Source organism: Orcinus orca, chromosome 16 (assembly GCF_937001465.1).
Source record: "Orcinus orca chromosome 16, mOrcOrc1.1, whole genome shotgun sequence".
Taxonomy (NCBI): domain Eukaryota; kingdom Metazoa; phylum Chordata; class Mammalia; order Artiodactyla; family Delphinidae; genus Orcinus; species Orcinus orca.
In genome coordinates, this window is record NC_064574.1 from 86335057 (window position 1) to 86356594 (window position 21538).

Here is a 21538-nt window from a genome sequence, read left to right on the forward strand (position 1 = left end):
GGGCTTCCCCTCTCCTCCTGGAGCCTGTCTCACCCCCCCCCCCCCCCACACACACCCAGACCAGGAGGACCTTCTCTGCCATCACATCCTGAGTCGTCCCCCCGGCGCAGACAGCAGCTGGGGCCCTGGCACAGGAATCTGGGTGGCTGTGTGGATGCAGCTGGCATCCACTCCAACAGTCCCTGGGACTCAACATCCCTGCAAACATGCCTCCGACACCCAGAGAAACCGACCTACTGGGTAACTATGCAAAGAACCAGGAATATAGAAAGAAGGAGATGTGGCCCTGCCCTTAAAAAGCTCACAGCCCAACGAGTTTTGACATCTGCCTGAATATTCTCGAAACGAACGCATTTCAGTGAAAAACTCCCCACAGAGGCAGGTGCCTCTTCAGACAAGCACTCTGAAACTGGACTCCTCAAGTCTGTGTACCGGCTGCCGACTGTCTTACGGAGAGAAGGGAAGCTTCCAAAGGAAGTGGTGGTTTCTAATACTGTGGAGCTCCAAGCTGCAAGGTGAGCACCGGAGGCCCGGGCTCCAGCCACACACAGCACCACCTCGCAGCTGGGAAAAGCAGGGCCACCACCCGCCAAGGACACCCGGGGGGAGGCCTTCCACGTGTTCTGCCAGCTCTTCAGGAACTGGGCGTCTAGGACCAAATGCTACAGATCAAGAAGACACGGTCGAATGTGATGCCCACACGCCACAAAATGACCGCACGCTTCTCACCAATTACGGGTTCAGAGCAAAACCTGCAAAGGAATTTGAACGAGATGTTCAAAAAGAGCCTTCCTGGACTAGCAGACACCTTCACCAAGGCAGGGCCATCGAACATGAAGATCCCTGTGTCAGTCATGTCCTCGAGGGAACGTCCCTGAAGCTGAATCGAACCAGCCAGCTTGGCAATGAGACTCCCACCTGCGCCTCGCCCTGCTGATGCTGGGGACGCATTTTAGGGATAAACTCAGTCCCTGCTACTGCAAATCCTTACGTCCATGACTGACAAATTAAAGGAGGCAGCTGGAGTTAAAATCCAGCCTCTGTGACTGTGACCTGGATGTACGATTTACCTTCGATATGATCTCAAGTATGAAACCCTTATTAATAGCCTTCCCTTTTCACATGTATCACCTAATAAGAGAGCTTTCACTTTTGAAGGATTTGTCTGCCACCCTTGCACAAACACACAGTAACGCCTGATCTCAAATTCAAGTTCCTCCTTTTTGCTGAAGACGACCATGAACCCTCCCTTCCTGAAATTGAGATTCTGAGGCCTAAGCGTCAGCCATTATGCTGCTTGGAGCCCCTGAATGAGCACCTGTCGCTCCAACGAAATAACCACAAGCGCAGGCAGAAGGAGCAGATGTAACCTTTTACTCCACCATTTCCTTCTCCACTTTTCATATTAAATATCTGAAATATATTAATCTTAAAAAACAATATTAACACAGTACTCAATGAATACAGGGAGGGAGTAAACAGCAAGTCTAGACTGCAAAATCGCAGGGTATTTTACAAACGAGAGTGTGGGTGTGGTCAATTCCAGGTGTTTCCAGCTGACTCGCCAACAGGAGCACTGTGGAATTCTGCGATGTGTCACACCAGGAGAGAAACAAAGCCATATAAAAATATATGCGGCAACGCATTGCTCCATCCTCCGGGAGATGGTCGCGGTACCACAGGCCCTTCGTTCAGGTTTAAAGTAACAACACAAGCACTTTTTTTTTTTTTTTTTTTGGTGTTCAGGATTTCCCCCTAACGCCTTCAGTCTCTAAGTAGATTTTCAGGCTTGGGGTAGCCAAAGAGGACGAAATCTGCTTCGTAGAGTTTGTAAAGCTGCCGCCTCCAGGCCAGGGGAATTTTGGCAAACCAGCCTTCCTCCCAGCTGCTGGCAGTTCTGTTCCGGTAACTCGGGGGGAACTGGAGCAGCCTGTCCACCTTGAGAAGCCGGAGCAGCTGGGTGGCATCCTGGTCCAGGGTCTCCAGTTTCCCCACAAAGTCGTAGTCTATCTGGCAGGGGTGGCAGAGGCGGTGCACCTGCCTCCAGTGCTCATTGAAGGGCGCCAGCTTTTCGGTGTGAGGGTCCAGCAGGTACTGGATGAAGTTGGCGAAGGACACCCTGAGGCCTGCACTGAAGGCCTCGCTGACCGACTTGGGCAGGCTGGTGTGGTTGGAGTACCTCTTCAGCATGGGGACGGCGAACTTCTGGTAGAACTCTTCGTTCTCCAGCTCGAACTTGCTGCGGAAGGCCGAGATGAGGCGGACGAAGGGGTCCCGCACGAACAGGAACTTAGTGTACTTTTTCAGCTTAACTTTCATGAGGTGGCGGGAGAACTTCCCGTAGCGGCGCCAAAACTTGTTGAAAGTCAGGTGGGTGCTGGAGTTGTGGACGTACTCCCGGGGGATGTCCAGGGGGTCATGGTAGGGCGTGCCCTGGTCCGAGAGGCTCTGGCTCAGGACGATCATCACGCGCTTCCAGTTGGTGCAGGCCACCTTGGGCACATAGCAGTAGATGACCCCGTGGCGGTCGTCCACGATGAGGTGGTTCAGCTCATAGTTGGGAATGTCATCGAAAGAGCGCTCCTTGGCGGGAAACACAAAGCTGGCATTGGCGCAGAACCCCCTCAGCACGCTCCTCCGTTCGGCCTGCCGCCCGTCTGGGTCCGGGCTCTGCTGGGCGTCGTGGCTGGACCAGTCGTAGCCCCTCACACTCTCTTCCATGTTGCTGAGCACAGGCTTGCTGGAGGCCAGCAGGGAGGGCTGCTCCACCTTTCTACCCAGAAGGATGTTCTGCTTCGCATGAGCACTGAGGAGCTTCTCCAAAATCTCCTCAATGCTGGCAGTGAAATACTTGCCGTCCCCTGGCTTGGGGCTGGGGAAGGGCTGCAGGATGTGAGGCCTGGAGAGGGAAGTGTGCAGGTACAAGTGGGCGGTGCCCATGTTGTCCCAGTACACGATGATCAGGAGGATCATGAAGACGGACCCCAAGACCAGCCACAGGCGGAAGAACCGGCTTTTGGTCATTGTGTCCATGGATGCGGGGGCCTCTTCCCCGGATCCTTTCACTTCAGCTTCCTGTAGAGACCAGACGCTGCCCTCCGAGGAAGCTGGAAGGCAACAGAAACCAAGTTAAAGGCTAAGGTCCTCTCGCAGCCTGCGGTCCTGAGAGGATGGTGCCTGCTGCCGTCTCAGACCCAGTGGCCCTGCTTTTCCCTCCCTCCTCCACCTTCTGTGAGGTGGACTTTGGGGGGCTGCCTGATGGGGAGCTTCAGCTTCTCCAGGTGATGTGACCCATGAGGCTTAGGAAGGCCCAGAGGGTGAGTGTGACTGGAGAGGTGACTGAAGACCCCTTACCACCGCACTGAAAGGGGGAGGCCGGACCCAGACCAGCCCCCGGGCGGGAACGCAGACCCTCGTGAAGAGTGGGTGTGAGAATGAAAGGAGAGGCGCAGCGAAACAAAACACGGTAACAAGAAAGTTAAAGCTCAGTGCAATGCTGAACTCACCCCTTCTCCCGCCCAAACCCCTTCTTCTGTGCACACGTCATCCACACAAACACTTGAGACGGGCCCCCGTGTGAGGCCGACAGCGTGCTGTGTGCTGTGAGCGGTGCAGGCTGCTGCCGGCTCTCAGCCTCCTGGTCCACAGCACCTGTACGAGGAGGGGCTGTGCAGGCTGGAAGTGACATTCGTGTCGGGGCTTCAGCTATCTGGAGGGCTGTCACGTGGGAGAGAGAGCAGCTTCAGAAGATACAACTCAGAAACTGAGTCGAGCCTAAGGAAAGAACACTAATAATTATAAGTGGGCCAAAACCACTTAAGAACGGGCTGTTTTTGAAGCCATACTAGGACTTCTATCACTGCAGGCATCGGGGCACAGACAGACAGAGCACGTCCTGGGGTGTTCTAGGGGAGGGTCCACATTGTGCACCCTCTGGGACATCTCCCAGTGTACACTTCTGAGTCTATATTCCTCATATGCATTCGACTATGTACCTAGTATCTAATACATTTTCATAAAATGAACCTAAAAGTTCATTAGGCAGAAATTTGGGTGCAATCTCTATCCACCTCTGCAGCTGTTGTTTACTCTTTTTTGTTGTTGTTCACTCTTAATTCACTTTTTTTAATGGAAAAATTAATACATACTTATGGCAAACAGTTCAGCAAAGGGTGGCGTGGGCTTTTACACAAAAGGAGCTGAAACGACCATCTGACAGAGAAGAGTACATTCTCTGGTCATCGTCACCTTCATGTAGTGTTTCCTGAGCCCTAAGAGCTCGTCATGTGCTCCCACAGAAAAAGGAAGAGCAGAAAAATCTGGTGACCCCCACCCTGAGGGGTGGCGATCACACCTCCTCTCACCCACTCAGGGCTGTCGGCCATGTGCTAGAGTCACACAGCTAGATATTTATTATATGCTATATATTTATTATATAATTATTACACATTATAAAGGTAATAAGCACACTACGGACATTATGAAACAGGAAACAGGATTACAGGTGAAATACCCTGCTGTGTCTTGCACAACTGCTGCTGGTACTTTCGCTCATTCCCTTCGAGTGGGTCGCGGGTGTGAGTGGAATAAGAACAAGCAATGCTGCAATAGGTTTTAATATGCTTTTAATGGTAACGGTTAGGATCACAAAATATTACAGCCTATTTTTAAAACTAGATCATAAGCACCCATGTCATTAAAGTTTTCAAGACCATCCCTTCTCAAGGATGTGCAAGGGTGAACAGTTTATAAAGATGAAGGTGAAACCATATTAAAAAAAAAAGTTTGCCAAAGGCTGAGAAAGCAGCAAAGGGAAAAAGTAACTTAAAATGTCGAGTGATTTAAGAGATCAGTTTTCAATTTTAAGATCAAGACTAATAAACAGAGTAGAGGTGATGCAGCATCTCAGTTACATCTTGTGGACACAGGCATAGCCACAGATCAAGGATCGTGCTGTCAGCCACATACTTATAATGCTAAGTACCAGAACTACCTGGCCTGATAGCCTAAATACCTTGACTTATTTTTCAGCCAAGCAGTAGTATATGCACATTAATAAATGCCAGTGCCTACAACATTCTGTAAAAACTCTGACTCTCTTTACTAATAATTTAGTAAGAATTCAATTTAATTGCAAGGAAAAGACATGGTCAAATATTTTTTGGAGAATTACTATATATTGATAACATCTTCTTGATAGCAGCAGCCATTTATCGACCTCTTCCTGTGTGTCAGGCACTAAGATGCGCGTTTTACACACGTATGTTACTGCAGGCCCTCTGCACACAATCTGGGGTGGGGGTGCAGCATAATCCTCTTACAGCTGAGAAACTGAGGCCAATCAGCACATGAAAAGATGCTCAATGTCACTAATCATTAGAAAAATGCAAATCAAGGCCACAGGAGACACCACCTCACACCCACCAAGATGGCTACTGAAAACAAAAGCAAAAAAAACCCAAACCAGAAAACAACAAGTACTGGTGAGGATGAGAAGAAGGTGAAACCCTTGTACACTGTTAATGGGAATGTAAAATGCTGCAGTCACTGCATAAATAGTATAGAGGTTCCTCAAAAAATTAGAAATAGAATTGCCGTATAAAGTTACCATGTGATCCAGCAATTCCACTTCTGGGTCTATACCCACAAGAATTGAAAGCAGGGTCTTGAAGAGATATTTATACACCCATGTTCACAGCAGCATTACTCACAGTAGCCAAAAGGTGGAAGCAACCCATGTCCATCAATGGGTGAATGGATAAACAAAATGTGGTCCATCCATACAATAGATTATTATTCAGCCTTAAAAGGGAAGGAAATTCTGACGCCTGCTACAACATAGATGAACCTTGAAGACATGATGCTCAGTGAAATAACCCAGTCACAGAAAAGGACAAATACTGTGTGATTCCACTTATATGAGGTCCCTGGAGGAGTCAAATTCATAGAGACAGAAAGTAGAAGGTGGGGGCCAGGGGCTGTGGAGGCGGATGGGGAGTTAGTGTTTAATGGGGACAGAGTCTCAGTTTGGGAAGATAAAATGAGTTCTGGAAATGGATGATGGTGATGGTTGCACAACAATATGCATGTGCTCGATGTCACTGAACTGTACACTTAAAAATGGTTAAGGTTGGGCTTCCCTGGTGGCGCAGTGGTTGAGAGTCCGCCTGCCGATGCAGGGGACATGGGTTCGTGCCCCGGTCCGGGAAGATCCCACGTGCCGCGGAGCGGCTGGGCCTGTGAGCCATGGCCGCTGAGCCTGCGCATCCGGAGCCTGTGCTCCGCAATGGGACAGTCCACAACAGTGAGAAGCCCGCGTACCGCAAAAAAAAAAAAAAAAAAGGTTAAGGTGGTAAATTTTTTTTTTTAAGGTGGTAAATTTTATGTTACATGTATTTTACCACAATAAAAACAAACTGGAGGGAAAAAAATGAATTAGAGCTGTAACAGTGGACTTGGAGGAATTTCCAACAGGTATTGTTGAATGAATAAGGCAAATGTAGGACAGTGTGTAAAAAATAAACAAAGCTAAATATGGTCGAGAGCTGTACAGAGGCTAAATTTGGAGCCAGCTGCTGAAGCCACAAGCTACCCTTACAACCTTGTGCAAAAGCTCCACAAGCCAACTTCACCTGCAATTTGCTTATTAAGCAAAGTTTTAAAAATTTATAATTGGGGGGCTGTTGCACAGAAGCAAGACAGGTCTTCCCCTGGGACAGCCAAAAACCTGTCTGGCTATTCAGTGGGGAGACTGGTCCCAAGAGCCTTGTCTTGCCCTGGAGTCCTGCCACGTCACAGCCCCTTCCAGGCCTTTCTAAATCAAGGGGATGAGCGCCTACACACCAAGCTGAGGCAGCGTTTACCGATGAAGCTGAGGCCATGGTTCATTTTTAACATCAAGGAACAGGGCAGTCCTTTGTGTTGTCATTTCTAACCTCAAACATGCCACAAAAACAGCATGGAAACAAGACTGTCTGAGTGTATGAAATGGCCTGTGAGAGTAGTCCTTTGAGAAGAAAGGGCTGTGGCTACTTTAAAATATTCATGGAGCACAAGTTCCCAGTTTCTCGGAAGAGTGGAGAATAGAGTCAAGACTACCACATAGCATCGCCAGCAACAAGTTTTACTTTTTAAAAGGGAGTAGGACATCTAGGAATTTTTGGTCCAGGTGCCTGGGCAGCTCAAGCTGGACAGTCTGGGTAACACTTCCTTGTCTTCTGGGGGTGAGAGCAGCACAGTGGGGAAAGCCAGCTGAGAACCAAAGACTGCTTCAGAAACATGTCAGGGAATAACGATGACCTCATATAGTAATTTTTCATTCAAAAATAAGGGCATTGTTTCCAAACATAAATCTCCCACTATTTCAAAACGCAGTCAACAAAAAGCCCCCCAAGTTTTGAAGAAGTAGAGCAAGAAGAACCTTCACAGAGGAAGTGATCTACGACTGGCGCTGCATATCAGTCTCAGGCTTCTGCCCGCAGCAATAGAACTGACAGCAAAGTCTATCCAAAAGTTTCATCTTTGGGGGGCTGGTTTTCTACAAGGGTTTTGTCAAAGGCCCTTGTAAACACTACTGATGAAAGAATTAGTTTGGGTTTAAACCAAAACACTGTGGCTAGGCAGAGCTGTTTCTTAGCTCAAGGTGGGGTTAAACGTTTCTTCTGACACATGGCAGGGTATGATGCCAAGGGCAGCTTGGCAGCCCCAGGAAGCAAGCACCCAGTGCTGGCCGCCCACATAAGGCTGCTGGTCTCAAGGAGCCTTCACACCAATAGTAGGCAAGAATCCGGGAAGATGGGGTGGTGTGCAGCTGAGGGCTGACCTCCCTCACACTCAGATGTGTGTCATCCTGACATATCTAGAATAGAGGGCCACAAGGCCAGACCCATACTAAGACCCGTATAAGGGCACGTCCCAAAATTTGATAGCAGAACTGACAACTACAGTACAAAAAGGTCAGGTGGTATATGCTGGGTAGTTTTACGTGTCAACTTGACTGAGCTATGGCTGCCCAGGTAGTTTGGTCACACATTCTGGGTATGTCTGTGACGGTGTTTCTGGAGGAGATTAATGTTTGAATCGGTAGGCTGAGTAAAGCAGATGGCCCTCCCCAGTGTGGGATAGCCTCATCCAATTTGTTGAAAGCCTAAATAGAACAAAAAGGCAGAGGAAGAGAGAATTCCCTCTCTCCACCTGACTGTCCTTGAGCCGGGACACGGGTCTCATGCCTTCAGGCCTGGACGAGTACTAGAACTCTCACCAGCAGTCTTCCTGGTCCTCAGGCCTTCAGACTCAGACTGGAGCACACCGTCAGCTCTCCGGGGCCTGAACTACTCAGCCTCCATAACCCTGTGAGCCAATTCCTCATGATAAATCCCTTTACACATACACACATACCTTATTGGTTCTGTTTCCTTGGAGAACCCTCACTAATATATCAATATTTATTTTGTCATATGGACTGGGGTGTTTGTGTGTGTGTGTGTGTGTGTGTGTGTGTGTGTGTGTGGTGTGTGTGTGTGTGTATTTACTACATATTATAGATACAAGTGATCAAACCAGTGAGAATTAAACAGTGGGTGGTAATAAATGGAAATTAATGTATCTGCCATGGTGGAAAGGAATGTTAAATGCAGAGAATTTCAGCCACTATCCAATACAAGTATTCCAGAGGGAGAGGCTGAGATTCATTTTTTTCCCATAGAGATATCCTGTTATTCCAGCACCATTTGTTTAAAAGACGGTTCTTTCCTGATTAAATCACTTTAGCACCTTGCTTTTTTTCCTTTTTAAGTCAGGTTTATTGAGGTATGATTTATACACAATAAAACGCACTCTTTTTAACTGTACAGTCTGATGAGTTTGGGCAAATGTACACTGTAATTAAGATATAGAATATCTTCATCATCCCCCAAAGTTCCCTTATCCTCCCCCAACACCCAGCTCCAGGCAGTATATAGTTCTATAGTTCTGCCCTTTCTAGAATGTCACATAAATGGAATTATACAGGAAGTCGCCTCTTGTATTTGGCTTCCTTCACTTAGCAAGATGCTTTTGAGATCTGTCCAAGTTGTTGCTTGTGTCATTGCTGGGCAGTACCCCACTATATGGATATACCACTATCTGTTTATCCATTTACCAACTGATGAACTTTGGAGTTAGCTCCCTTTTTTGGCTATTATGAAAAAAATTAATGTCAACTTTTTTTGCATACAGACTAGTTTTTTTTTATGCTGAGACTTTCAAAAAGTCAAAAAGATTGTATTAAAAAATATCAAGCGGGTTTTTAACCTCCTGGAAGGTTCTGTAAGATCCATAACAGTAGATGTTCTGTAATAAAGCTTAGGGACTCTATTTAAAGACCCAACTGACCATCAAAATATGATGTATAAATCTTAGATTATCAATACTTTTCCAGTTATAAAATTTTACGGGCTCAAGTGATTATAGCAAGTTTGCAGGACACAAGGTTAATAAACAAAAGTCAACCACTTTCCTACATTTCAGCAATGAACAAGTGGAATTTGAAATTAAAAACAGAATTCCATTTATGAGCAGCCCCCAAAAGAAAAACACTTAGTATAAATCTAACAAAATATGTACAAGATCTATATGAGGAAAACTACAAAATTCTGATGAATGAAATCATCAGAAGAACTAAGGAAATGAAGAGATATTCCATGTTCAAAGTGCTAAAGGATAGGAAGACTCAATATTGTCAAGATATCCATTCTTCCCAACTTACAGATTAATCCCAACCAAAATCATAGCAAGTTATTTTGTGGATATCAACAAACTGTTTCTAAAGTTTATATGTAGGAGCCAAAGACCCAGAATAGCCAATACAATATTGAAGGAGAAGAACAAAGCTGGAAGATTGTTCTTTGTTCCAGAACAAAGCTGCCCAACTTCAAGATTTACCATAAAGCTACAGTAATCAAAATGATGTGGTATTGGCAAAAGCATGGAGAAGGAGATCACTGGAACCGAACAGATAGCTCAGAAACAGACTCGCATATGGTCAACTTATTTTTAACAAAGGAGCAAAGGCAATACAAGGGAGCAAAGACAGTCTGTTTCTGCAACAAATGGTACTGGAACAACTGGATATCACATGTTAAAAAAAAAAAAATTAAAAGAAAGAATCTAGACACAGACCTTCAAAAAAACTAACTCAAGGGCTTCCCTGGTGGCGCAGTGGTTGGGAGTCCGCCTGCCACTGTGGGGGACGTGGGTTCGTGCCCCGGTCCGGGAGGATCCTGCGTGCCACAGAGCAGCTGGGCCCGTGGGCCGTGGCCACTGGGCTTGCGCGTCCGAAGCCTGTGCTCCGCGGCGGGAGCGGGGGGTGCCGCAGCAGTGGGGGGCCCACGTACCGCAAAAAAAAAACAAAAAACCTAACTCAAGATGAATAATAGACCTAAATGTAAAATGCAAAACTATAAAACTCCTAGAAGGTAACACAGGAGATAACCTAAATGACCTTGTGTATTGTGATGCCTTTTAGACACAACAGCAAAGACGATATCCATGAATGAAATAACTGTCCACACAAAGATGTGTACAAGAATATTCATTGTGGCTTTACTCAAAATAGCTACAAACTGAAAAGAACCCAGAGGTCCATCAACAAGTGAATGAATAAACAAGCTGTGGTGTACTCATTCAGTGGAAAACTACTCAACAATAAAAAAGAGTGAACCACGGACTCACACATCAATACATGCAACAACATGGATGAATCCTGCAGATATTACACTAAGCAAAAGTACCCAGACACAAAAGAGTACATACCACATGATTTCATTTATACAAAGGTTATAAAAGGCAAAAATAGTGACAGAAATCATAGACTGCAAAGGGACAGGAGGAAATCTGGGTGATGGAAATGTTCTATTATATTGTTTGTAGTGGCAGTTACACAGGTAGATATATCTGTCCACATTCATAGAACTTTAAACTTAAAATGTGTGCATTTTATTGCATGTAAATTATACCTCGATACATTTGATTTCAAGGGGAAGAATATGTGAGCAGTCTTATTAAGTCAATCACCAGAAGCTAAAACTTTTCTCTTCAGCACAAACACTATGAACTAACCAGCTGTCACTGATTTCTACAACACAGGATAAAAACACCTGCACTGAAGTCCTACACAGACATCTGGAGATCGGGAAGAAAAGGAAAGGAATTCTGAGGCCAAGTCCAGTCTCTGCTGAGTGGCCTGGGATATCTCTTTAAGTGTGAGTTTCAATTCTTCACCTATAAAACAAGAACAATCAAGGTCTTTCTGCTAACCGGAGCTACTGAGAGGATGAAAATGAGAACATATCAGCTAAGTGTTTTGTAAAACAGTAAAGCATGTTCTTTAGACTATACCATTGGCCTTAGTTATCTTTCTGTTTCATCTGGCCCTCAAATATTTGTATCATATAAATATAACATTATTTTTATTATTACTCATGCTTTCTACCAATAGCCAGTTATCAGCAAAGAAGAATGTTATGATTTCAATTAATTTTATAATAATAACAATAGCTAATATGTTTTCCAAAGTGCTGTTATAGGCCTTGCATATCTTAACTTATTTAATCCTCACAGTAATTGTGATAAAGTTGGGGCAAAACAGCCAGGCAGGGGCTCCCCTGGTGGCAGTGGTTGAGAGTCCACCTGCCGATGCAGGGGACACGGGTTCGTGCCCCAGTCTGGGAAGGTCCCACATGCCGCGGAGCGGCTGGCCATGGCCGCCGAGCCTGCGCGTCCGGAGCCTGTGCTCCGCAATGGGAGAGGCCACAACAGTGAGAGGCCCACGTACTGCAAAAACAAAAACAAAAACAAAAACAGCCAAGCAACTTACCCAAGTGTACACAGCTACAACTGTTCAGAGCTGGCATTCGAACAATTGATTTGAGAGCCTACCTTCCCAAACACTACAGTCTACCAGCCTCTACAGTAAATATTTAATGCAGAATTGGTTGGTTTTTCTAGACACTCAAATTTTTATTACCTTTATTTCTGAGAAAATTTGCTTTTCCTTGTCCAAATAACCAACTTCTGAGCATTAAATCAAGTGACATGACCTTCATTAAGAAGTCCAAGAATGTTTCAAGTTTTATTCATTTATGCTACTGGCAAAGAGACCAGAAACTACCTACTTCTTTTCCAGCTTTGCAAAGGCAAATAATTCACGGAGGGTCTCATCACTGTAGTCAACAGAAATTTGGAAAGTTTGTTAGTGGTCTCAACATTTACTCTCTGCACCCTGTATGGCCCAGCCCTGCAACTGATGCTTTGGTGTTGGATTAAAACCCCCATTGTAAGGTATATTTTCACTTCCGTGCCACCAGCACTGGGGTTTATTTGCTTATAAAATTACTTCACTTGTATTTGGTTAACCCTGAGAACTAAATCTGACAGTGTATCCAAATAAAAATAAGTAATAAATGGGCACATTGATGAGAATGAAAGGTTGATGTCCGTCCCAGAAGACCTGAATGAAAACTGAGCCCAAACTTGGCCTTTGAAATAAAGTAACTTCCACAGAGGTGGCCCACAGCACACTTGGCTATCTGCTCACATTGGTGTCTTCGTCCCTGGTCTCTAAGCCCCGTCGGTACTTCACAAGTAGGCAGGGTATTAGTGTAGGCACACGAGTCCCATATTCCCAAACTAGATTTCAAGTTCTTAGGTGACAGGGATCATGTCTACTATATCTTCTATATTCCTCACAACACTCAAACACTTGTTGCATGGTATTTGACTCTGGAATCCAAATAACTCATTTCCCAGAGTTAAGTCAATTCAAAGAAATTATTTCAAGGGAAAATAGATAATAAATTTCACTATGATTAGCTTAAGAACCTGATTAGGGCTTTACCTTCAAATATATGCAGACCCTAACCCCTCTACTTCCCCACCTCCTGTGTGCACCCTGCCCCCCAGGCCACCACCAGCTCTCACCTGCGTTACTGCAACAGCGTCCAACTTGTTCTCCCGCCGCTGCTCTCCTGCCCATACTATCCTCTTTAAACCCAGTAGCCATGGTTATTCTGCTAAAAGTCAGATCATGTCATGGCTCTGCTCAAAACCCTCCAATCTTTGGAGTCCAACAGCTTCCCATTTCCAGTCCTTACAATGGCCCATGACAAGCCCTATATGACTGGGATCCCACACTCTCCTCCCCTTTACTCCCCGTCACTGGCCCCACTCTAGCCACAATAGCCTCCTTGTTGTTCATCATCTACACCAACCAGGCTCCCACCCCCTGGCCCGCACACACCCAGGGAATCCTGTGACTCAACCTGGCACCTCCTGATCTGCACCTGAAGCTCACCTCATCAGTGAGGGCTTCCCTGATCACTCCCCACCCTGCATGCCCCATCCTCCGTGGCTGTTTTTTCTCCATGTCATTTGTCATTACCTCCAATATTATATATTCACCGGCTTATTTGCTTATGGTCTATCTGCACTAGAATACAAACTTTAGAAGGGAGGTACTTGACCCTTCAAAGTTTGTCATAGTTGTAGCCTCAAGGCTATGAATAGTGCTTGGCATACAGTAGGTACTCAATAAAGAGCTGTTATGCTAACAAAAACAGATAAACATGACTGACCCTGATTTCATAATTTCTGAAACTGGGTGACAGGTAAAGAAGAGTTCATAAAACTATTATCTCTACTTTTTAAAATATATTATTTATTTATTTATTTTTGGCTGCGTTGGGTCTTTGTTGCCGCGCGCAGGTTTTCTCTAGTTGCGTCAAGCTGGGGCTACTCTTTGTCGTGGTGCGCGGGCTTCTCATTGCGGTGGCTTCTCTCGTTGTGGAGCACGGGCTCTAGGCGCGCAGGCTTCGGTAGCTGTGCTTCTCGGGCTCTAGAGCGCAGACTCAGCAGCTGTGGCGCACGGGCTTAGTTGCTCCGTGGCATGTGGGATCTTCCCGGGCCAGGGCTCAAACCCGTGTCCCCTGCGTTGGCAGGCAGGTTCTTAACCACTGCGTCACCAGAGAAGTCCCTATTATCTCTACTTTTGGATATGTTTTACAATTCCTTTATAACAAGTTAAAAGAAAAGAAAAAAGCTAAAGAAAGCACCAAATCTCCGATATGTGACCACAGGCAAGAGACAGGATACAGAAAACAATGGCAATAATGAGAGGAAATAAGAACAAGTAAACTCTGCCTGATAAGAAAGACAGCCTGGTGAGTGGCCTAGCTGCACACACAACAGGCAAGAGTCTGGCCTCTTCCTTCATCAGAGTTGGAAGCTTACTGATTTTTCTTTATTTTGATCAACATTATGCATGTATGCTAAAGGATTAAATTGTCCCAGGAGTTTACTACACACACAGTCCCCAGTCCCTTTCTTTCTCATTACCCACCTCCATCTTTCTCGCTCATTCTTATTAGCTGAATCTTTCGGTGTCACTACCTACCTCTAAGCAATAGCCCTGGGCGATAACCGATGGTTCAGCTTGAGCATCATCTACTGACTTCCCCACAGTGGCAGGCAGCTGGCAGAAAGGTAGTCTCTCTTTCTTCCCCTGGGCCCTCCAAACAACCATGCCCTTCTCATCTCCACGCCTCCTCCAGACAGGCACATCAGCATTTTAATTAGAGCAATATTCGATGTTTACATAAATTATTATCATTGCACAAAGGCTATTCACAGCTGAGCCTTGCAGTACACCGTAATTATCTTTCTTTCCTGCACAACGGCTTATTTTCCCTGGAACTAGTTAACAGTCTTGTGTTTTCGCTTGCTTTGCTTTCTATGTACTTAATCACTAATACAGCCCCAACTCTGCCAACTGTCTAAATCTCCTCTCCAGATGTTCCAGAGCATCAGGTGCCCCATCAATTTCACATTCCCCAAAAAATCTCTTGGAGGAAACTTCGAGGCTCAGGTCCCAAGATACCTGCTCTCATACCTGGTACCTGGCCTGGCTGGCATCCCAGCCTCTCCATCTCATCCAGCAGATTCTTCTCACCTCTCCTCTGAGGCTAACCCTGTCTCCTCTAGCCTGTCTTCCCAGATTCACCACCTCATTTTGGGAGAGTATGCCTGCCAGTCACTTCTTAAAAATACATGAGACAAATCTTTGGAGGATTTGTGCACATATCTTTATTATATCCTCCTTTGCCTGAGTTTAGAATTCAAGGTGGAAAATATTTTCCTTCAGAATTTTGAAAGTAATGCTCTCTTGTCTCCCAGCTTCCAATGTTCCTAAAGATGGGTTCGGAGCCATTGTGCTTCATCCCGTGATGACCTGTTGGTGGCCTGTCTTTATTCTTTCTGAGAAGCTAGCATGACCTTCTTTGTCCAGAGTTCTGAAATTTCACAACAACGTGTCTTGGAGCGAGTGTGCACGTCTCTCTCTCCATGCGAACTCTCACTATGCAAATTCTGAAACAGCTTCAGATGCACTTCCAAATAAACCTGCTTCCCAAACTCTTACTAGCCACTATCAGAAACTCGGTATCCCTCCCTATACAAACTTGCCCCCCACACTCTGAATATCCAAACTGGGAGCTGAATAGACAGGTGAGTGAAGGATACCTGCATTTTCATCCATGGTGCCGGTCACTCAGTGGGCCCCTTCAAAACGGCAGAAAGTTTTGGTTCTAGGATTTCCCTTATCATTTTGTGGATGAGTTTATCCCATTTTATTTCTTGCTGAAACTGTTATTATTCAGCTGTCAATTGCCTAATCGGATGCTTTTTCTTTTTTCTCTCATTTTCCATCTCTTTGTTTTTCTGTTCTATTTCCTGAGTTCTCAACCTTTTCATCTACTGAGTTTTTTATTTCTTCCACGGTATTTTTTATATCCATGTGTTATCTTTTTGGATTTCTGAATGCTTCTTTAAAAAAAAAAGAGCATCCTGTTCTTGTCTCTTGCATGCGGTATTTTCTATCTCCATGTGTGTATCAGTGACAGTATGGTTTTTAAGTGTGCTTCCTGCACACTCTCTATTGCTTCCAAGTGTGTGTTATGATCTCTATCTTCCAAATCAGAGGTTTCTTCACTTGTCTTTGGTTATCTATTCCTATTTAAGGGGTAGGGGATTAAAAGAACTTGGAAGCTCTGGACCCTAGTAAGGGGTTATTAATTATGAGCTTCATTAGTGAGTGATCCAACTGGGCCTCCTTACTGTGGACCCCCTGATGTCACTATTTTTAGGTCCTTTCTCAGACTACTCACTTTCCCCAAAGACTCTTCCATTGTCCTGTCTGGAAGGAAAAGTACCAACTGACAGTGTTCTGGGAGCCAAGCAGGCTCCATTCGCTTCATCCTCTTGGGTTTAGTACAGCAGTCCAGCCCCTCTGCCCCGCTCAGCTGCACCTGGTGCTTCCTATTCCTCTCTGAAATACTTTTAAAGTTCTCTAAACAGTTACAGAAACCACCACCTTGGTTAACTACAGGAAGTATTGAGTTACTGAGTCAGTTATCATTAAGCACATGTGTTGGCAAATGACTGGAGAACCATCAGCCCTGGCTGCAGCCACAGACTCACTAAGTAAGCGTGAAACTAACCACTACTTTCTGAAGAAAAAGATAAAGAAACAATCTCAAAATTGAAACTAAAGATGTAAGTTTAAAACAAATTATAAACTAGCAGCATTTGTTTCAGTACATTATCAGTAACAGTCTCTCATCCAGGAATGGCACCTCAGCCTGGAGACCCTTCCAGAAGAGAATCACCCACTAGCCTTGGTGACTGTATGGTAATGACAGTAAACTGCATTCCCACCATCAGCCATCCAACATGCTCTTCTTCTGCCATCTATCGCTTTCCCGCTGGACTCCCCAGGATTCCATCCCCGGACACATTCTCTCTCTGCACGAGCACATCTCATCCAGGATGGCCCACAAATACTGCAAATTCTACAAGTCTAAAAATCAAATGCATTTTAGCCCCTTCCTTCTCCAAACCTGCTCCAGTATTCCTTATCTCAGGTACCAGCCCCGTCCTCAGCACCCAAGTGAGAACCTTGGTTACTTTTGCCGTTTTCCTTTCCCTTTCACCACATCCCACAGAGCGCCATCGCACTGTGGATTCTCCTGCTTGTTTCAAGCTGACGCCCTTCTCAACTCTCAGCCACTGTCCTGACCCACACCCTCTTCAAACGTACCCAGCTCAGTCTCCATCTCCTGATACCCTGGACCTTGTTCTCACTAGTGTTACTCTTCTAAAACGCATCTCTCACATCCCACCCAAAACCCTGACTACTCCTCACCGGAAAGATAAAAGTCCAAACTCCCCGGCACGGCATGCAAGGCCCTTTGGTCAGAAACCTCTTTCTGGTCTTAGCCTCCATTTCAATCCTCAAACCCCAACCCACAATGAACACAGGGACTCACTGCTCCCTCCCCGCAAACGTCCCATTCACTTCCACGCCTCCACATACCCTGCTGCCTCTACTTGGAATGTTCTCCCCAAACTTCACTTGTCTCTCAAGGTCCAATTCATATGTCATCTCCACTATGGGAAACTTCTACAACACCAAGAAACAAGTTTAGCTGCTCCCTCTTCCTTCACACTTTGTAAACACCTAGATGACAGCACTAATCACATGGTATTATAGTCAGGTTAATCATATTACCAGCGTCTAGCCCAACGTGGCATCTTACAAATGATGAGAGGCTCAACGTTTGCTCAGGTAATGAAGTAGGCGCACACTGACTAACAGTGAACAGTACTGCTGGCCTGAAAATAACAGCCCAAAGTCTTACAAACCATCTGGCAAGAAAAATAAACATCCACGTGTGTCCATGCAGGCACTCTCTAAGTTCTCAGTAGCGCTACCTTCAGGTAACACTTGCCTTGGCGTCAGCTGACACTTTGGAGGTAATCATGTTGCAATATATGTGTATCAAATCAACACTTTGCACATCTTAAACTTATACAATGCTAATCAATTATACTTCAATTTTTTAAAGTTTTCCCGGACTTCCCTGGAGGTGCAGTGGTTAAGAATCCCCCTGCTGATGCAGGGGACACAGGTTCGAGCCCTGGTCGGGGAAGATCCCACATGCCGTGGAGCAACTAAGCCCGTGCACCACAACTACTAAGCCTGTGCTCTAGAGGCCGCGAGCCACAACTACTGAGCCCACGTGCCACAACTACTGAAGCCCATGCACCACAACTACTGAAGCCCATGCGCCACAACTACAGAAGCCCACGTGCCACAACTACTGAAGCCTGCACGCCTAGAGCCCGTGCTCCACAACTGGAGAAGCCACCGCAATGAGAAGCCCGCACACCGCAATGAAGAGTGCTCGCTGCAACTAGAGTAAGCCCGCACGCAGTAACGAAGGCCCAAGGCAGACAAATAAATAAAATTGCCGCCTCTCAAACCACTAAAAAAAAAAAAAAGTTTTCCTAATAGCTCCTTTTTCACACTGACACCAGCCCTGAGTCACCTTCCCAAAGCCAGGTGTTCACAGAGAAGGGCTGAACTGTGCCCTGGTTTGGGGGCAGGTGAGGACCAGCCGAGCTGTTTCCCAGCTTCCCCCTGCCCGGACCCACACGTGTGGGGACAGCACCCTTAAAGATGCGCTTGCATCCGCTCTGCCCCCAGCCCACATTGTCATTCATCCCGGGTCTCCTGAGTCTCTCCGGCGTCGAATTATAACATAAATAATTCAATAATCGCGGGAACACTACGGCTTGTTGTGCTCCGCGCCAGACGGAACCTCGGCTCCAGCCAACGGCTTGCGGGACGTGTCTTGGTGGCTAGGAGCCCAAATGGAAGATATAAGTCCTACTGTTAGCGACTAATACATGGCTTCCTTTCGCTGCTTCTGGCGCAAAGCGTCATCTGAGTGGTACTCTTCCAGGACGCGCCCGCATCCGCCGCGTCCGCAGTCACAGGTCCGCGGTCAGCGGGACGAGGAAGTGCCCACGGCCTCGGGCGAGCCAGGGCACCGGGGCGGGGGCTCCCCCTGCACGAGGCTGCTGGAGGGACCCGCGCGCCCGGGCGTCCACTCGCGGTCCCCGCGCACGGAGACCCCCCAAGGGCTCCCCGGAACCCCGCGCGCCTGCTCCTCCCTCCACATTCCCGAACAGCCCAGGGGGAAGCTGACAAGCGTGCAAGGAGGCTCCCCGCCCCGCCGCCGCCCCCCCTGCAGGGCAGATGCCGGGCGGCCAGAAACGGGCGGGGACCAGCCCCGACGGCGGCAGCTGACCACAGCCGCGAGCCCCACCGCGGATGGGCGGCGCGCCGGGCGCCCCACGCCCCGTCCAGGTCTCCCTCATCCCCACAGGACCGGGGCTCAGAGACGGTGCGAGCCCGGCCAAGGTCACACAGCGACGGCGCGGGGACTCGGCCCGGAGCCGCGCCGGACCCGCCCAGGCGGCTGAGGGGGCAGGACCCGCCGCGCCGCCGGGACCCCCGCCCCGCGCCCCTCGCCTCACCTCACCTCACCGCGCGCCCCTCATCTCGCCCCGCGTCCCTCGCCTCACCTCGCGCGCCCCTCGCCTCACCTCGCGCGCCCCTCGCCTCACCTCCCCTCACCTCGCACCGCAGCTCGCGCCTCCACCACCTCACGAACGGCGGACCGTCTCGAGGCCGCCCCTCCACCGGCCCCGCCCCCCGCCCCTCTTCTCGCGAGAAATCGCGGCCCACGGAGAGGCCACGGAGGCCGAGGATCACCCCCTCAGTGCGCCTGCGCCCTCCGCACCGCCCCGGGCCTCCCCAACCAGTGCCATGTGGCGCCGTATTTACGGCCGGGAACGGCCCCGCCCCCGGCCGCGGGGAGCCCCGCCCCCTCCCAGCGGCCAATCCTGTGCTGCCCGGCGCCCGAGACCGGCGAGGCGTTGCAGCCTTTCGGGTCCGGCGGGCCAGCACTTAGGCAGCACCTGCTGTCTACACGACCCGTTCGCGAGCACCGACTGCCTGCTGAGGATCCTGCTGCCGGGCCCTGTGTGGCCTTGGGCAAGTGGCTGAACCTCTCTGAGGTTGTGTCCAAGTCCATCAGTAGGGTCGTGACTTCAGCCTGCAGGGAGCTATAGTGACACCAGGTGAGAGGGTGCGTGTGAAGCGTGTGAAGCCTGATGCATCGTCAGCACTCCCATCGAGGTTCTTACTGATTTTTTAAATTGGGGTAAAATGCCCATAACATATTGCCATCTTAACCATTTTTAAGTGTGCCGAGGGGCATTAAGTACATTCACATTTTGTGCAGCCGTTTCCACTGTTTGTCCACAGAACTTTTTCTGTCAGTGAAGTTGTTCATGGTTCCTCCCAGTGGGGGTGGGCTGCCTTCTGAGGGAAAGCTAACAAGGGCCGTGAGGAAATTTCAGTTGTGACTGAACTGTTCTGTTATCTTGATTGTGGTGTTGGTGGTGGTTACATGACTGTATATGTTTGTCAAAACTCCCAAAACTCTACACTCAAAAGGATGCATTTTGCTTATATATACATTACACCTCCATTAAAAAAAAAACTTTTAAAATGTAATTTCCTCCAGCCAAGATTTTGCTAATTATGAAGAAGTGGTGCATAATGAAGACGAACTCATTTACCCAGAGGACGGCATTCAGAGGCGCTCAATTAACGTTTCCACTAGGCCAGCAATTCCCAACATATACCCTGAAATGGGGGCCTGCAGAGAAGGTTCTGGGTGCCCCCTTCATAAGATGAAAGGGTTCTCTGGTCAAATAAGAGCAGGGCACAGGAAATAAAGTTTTAAATGTTTAATTGCAGCCAGACTTCTCAGACCCTTTGCCAGGATAAAGCATGTTGTGAATTGTAATGAATTTCCCCGTGAATTCCCCAGGCCCAACCCCTGGGGGTGTTGGTAAAGGCTTCTTTGAATTAAGTAGATGTTCAGGTGCCCAGGAGCCAGAACCTCACACTGCAGAAGCCTTCTTGGGAATGTGAACAGAGCACCAAGGTTGTTTGGGTGTGTGCCAGGACTCAGGGTCAGGAAGCCGGGTGAGGGTCTCAGCTGACTGGACCTGGAGCTGAGATAAATACCACCCTTCCCTGGGAGTGGGGAGAAGGAAGGTGGAGCAAGTTCACAATGGGGCCAGGCCCCCTTTTGGGGTGATGAAATGTTTTAGAACCAGATAGAGTTGGTGGTTGCACGACACTGCAAACGTCCTAAATGCCACTGATGTGTTCACTTTAAAAGGGTTGGTTTTATCTTAAGTCAATTTCACCTCCATTAAAAGAAAAACCAGTTCTTACATTAGCAACCTACATTTTTACTTACCCTCTCTGAAATAGCTACATATTACCTCCTCATTTACCTAGAGGGTAGCAGAGGCTCAGTGAAGTTAACCAACTAGCAGAAGACGCACAGCTGCGTAAGTGACAGAGTTGGGACTGGAAGTCAGATTTGGGGCTCCAGAGCCAGAGCTCCACTGCACCCCAGTGACCTCCTTGATGAAAGGGCACCTGCTGTGAGGGGTTTGTGAGCAGACCAGCTCCCGTCCACTGTGACTTTCGTCTCCCCTCTTCCAGTCCCCGAGCTGCTTCAAGCTGGTGGACCCCAGCTGGCCATCTTTCCCCACAGCAACGTCGTTGACTGCGGCC

At 47.7% G+C, this 21538-nt stretch overlaps 1 protein-coding gene across 5 annotated transcripts; it reads right to left on the reverse strand.

Annotated features, from left to right (window-relative positions):
• Positions 1-1357: 1357 nt before the first annotated feature.
• On the reverse strand, positions 1358-19612 carry CHST12 (carbohydrate sulfotransferase 12). Of its 5 annotated transcripts, XM_033426699.2 has the most exons (3): positions 19504-19545; positions 3507-3774; positions 1358-3107 (listed from the first exon to the last, which is right to left on the reverse strand). In XM_033426699.2, the coding sequence occupies exon 3, from the start codon at positions 3031-3033 to the stop codon at positions 1765-1767; it is 1269 nt and encodes a 422-aa protein (XP_033282590.1). In that variant the 5' UTR covers positions 3034-3107; positions 3507-3774; positions 19504-19545; the 3' UTR covers positions 1358-1764. The 5 variants fall into 5 exon arrangements, with proteins under 5 accessions (XP_033282590.1, XP_033282589.1, XP_004269023.2 ...); XM_033426698.2 differs by lacking the exon at positions 3507-3774 and having other exon boundaries at positions 19504-19612; XM_004268975.4 differs by lacking the exon at positions 3507-3774 and having other exon boundaries at positions 19514-19604.
• Positions 19613-21538: the final 1926 nt, after the last annotated feature.

What these genes read in the sequence shown, in the direction of transcription:
- CHST12 (XM_033426698.2), bottom strand. Translation starts at nt 3,033, where the DNA reads ATGGACACAATGACCAAAAGCCGGTTCTTCCGCCTGTGGCTGGTCTTG.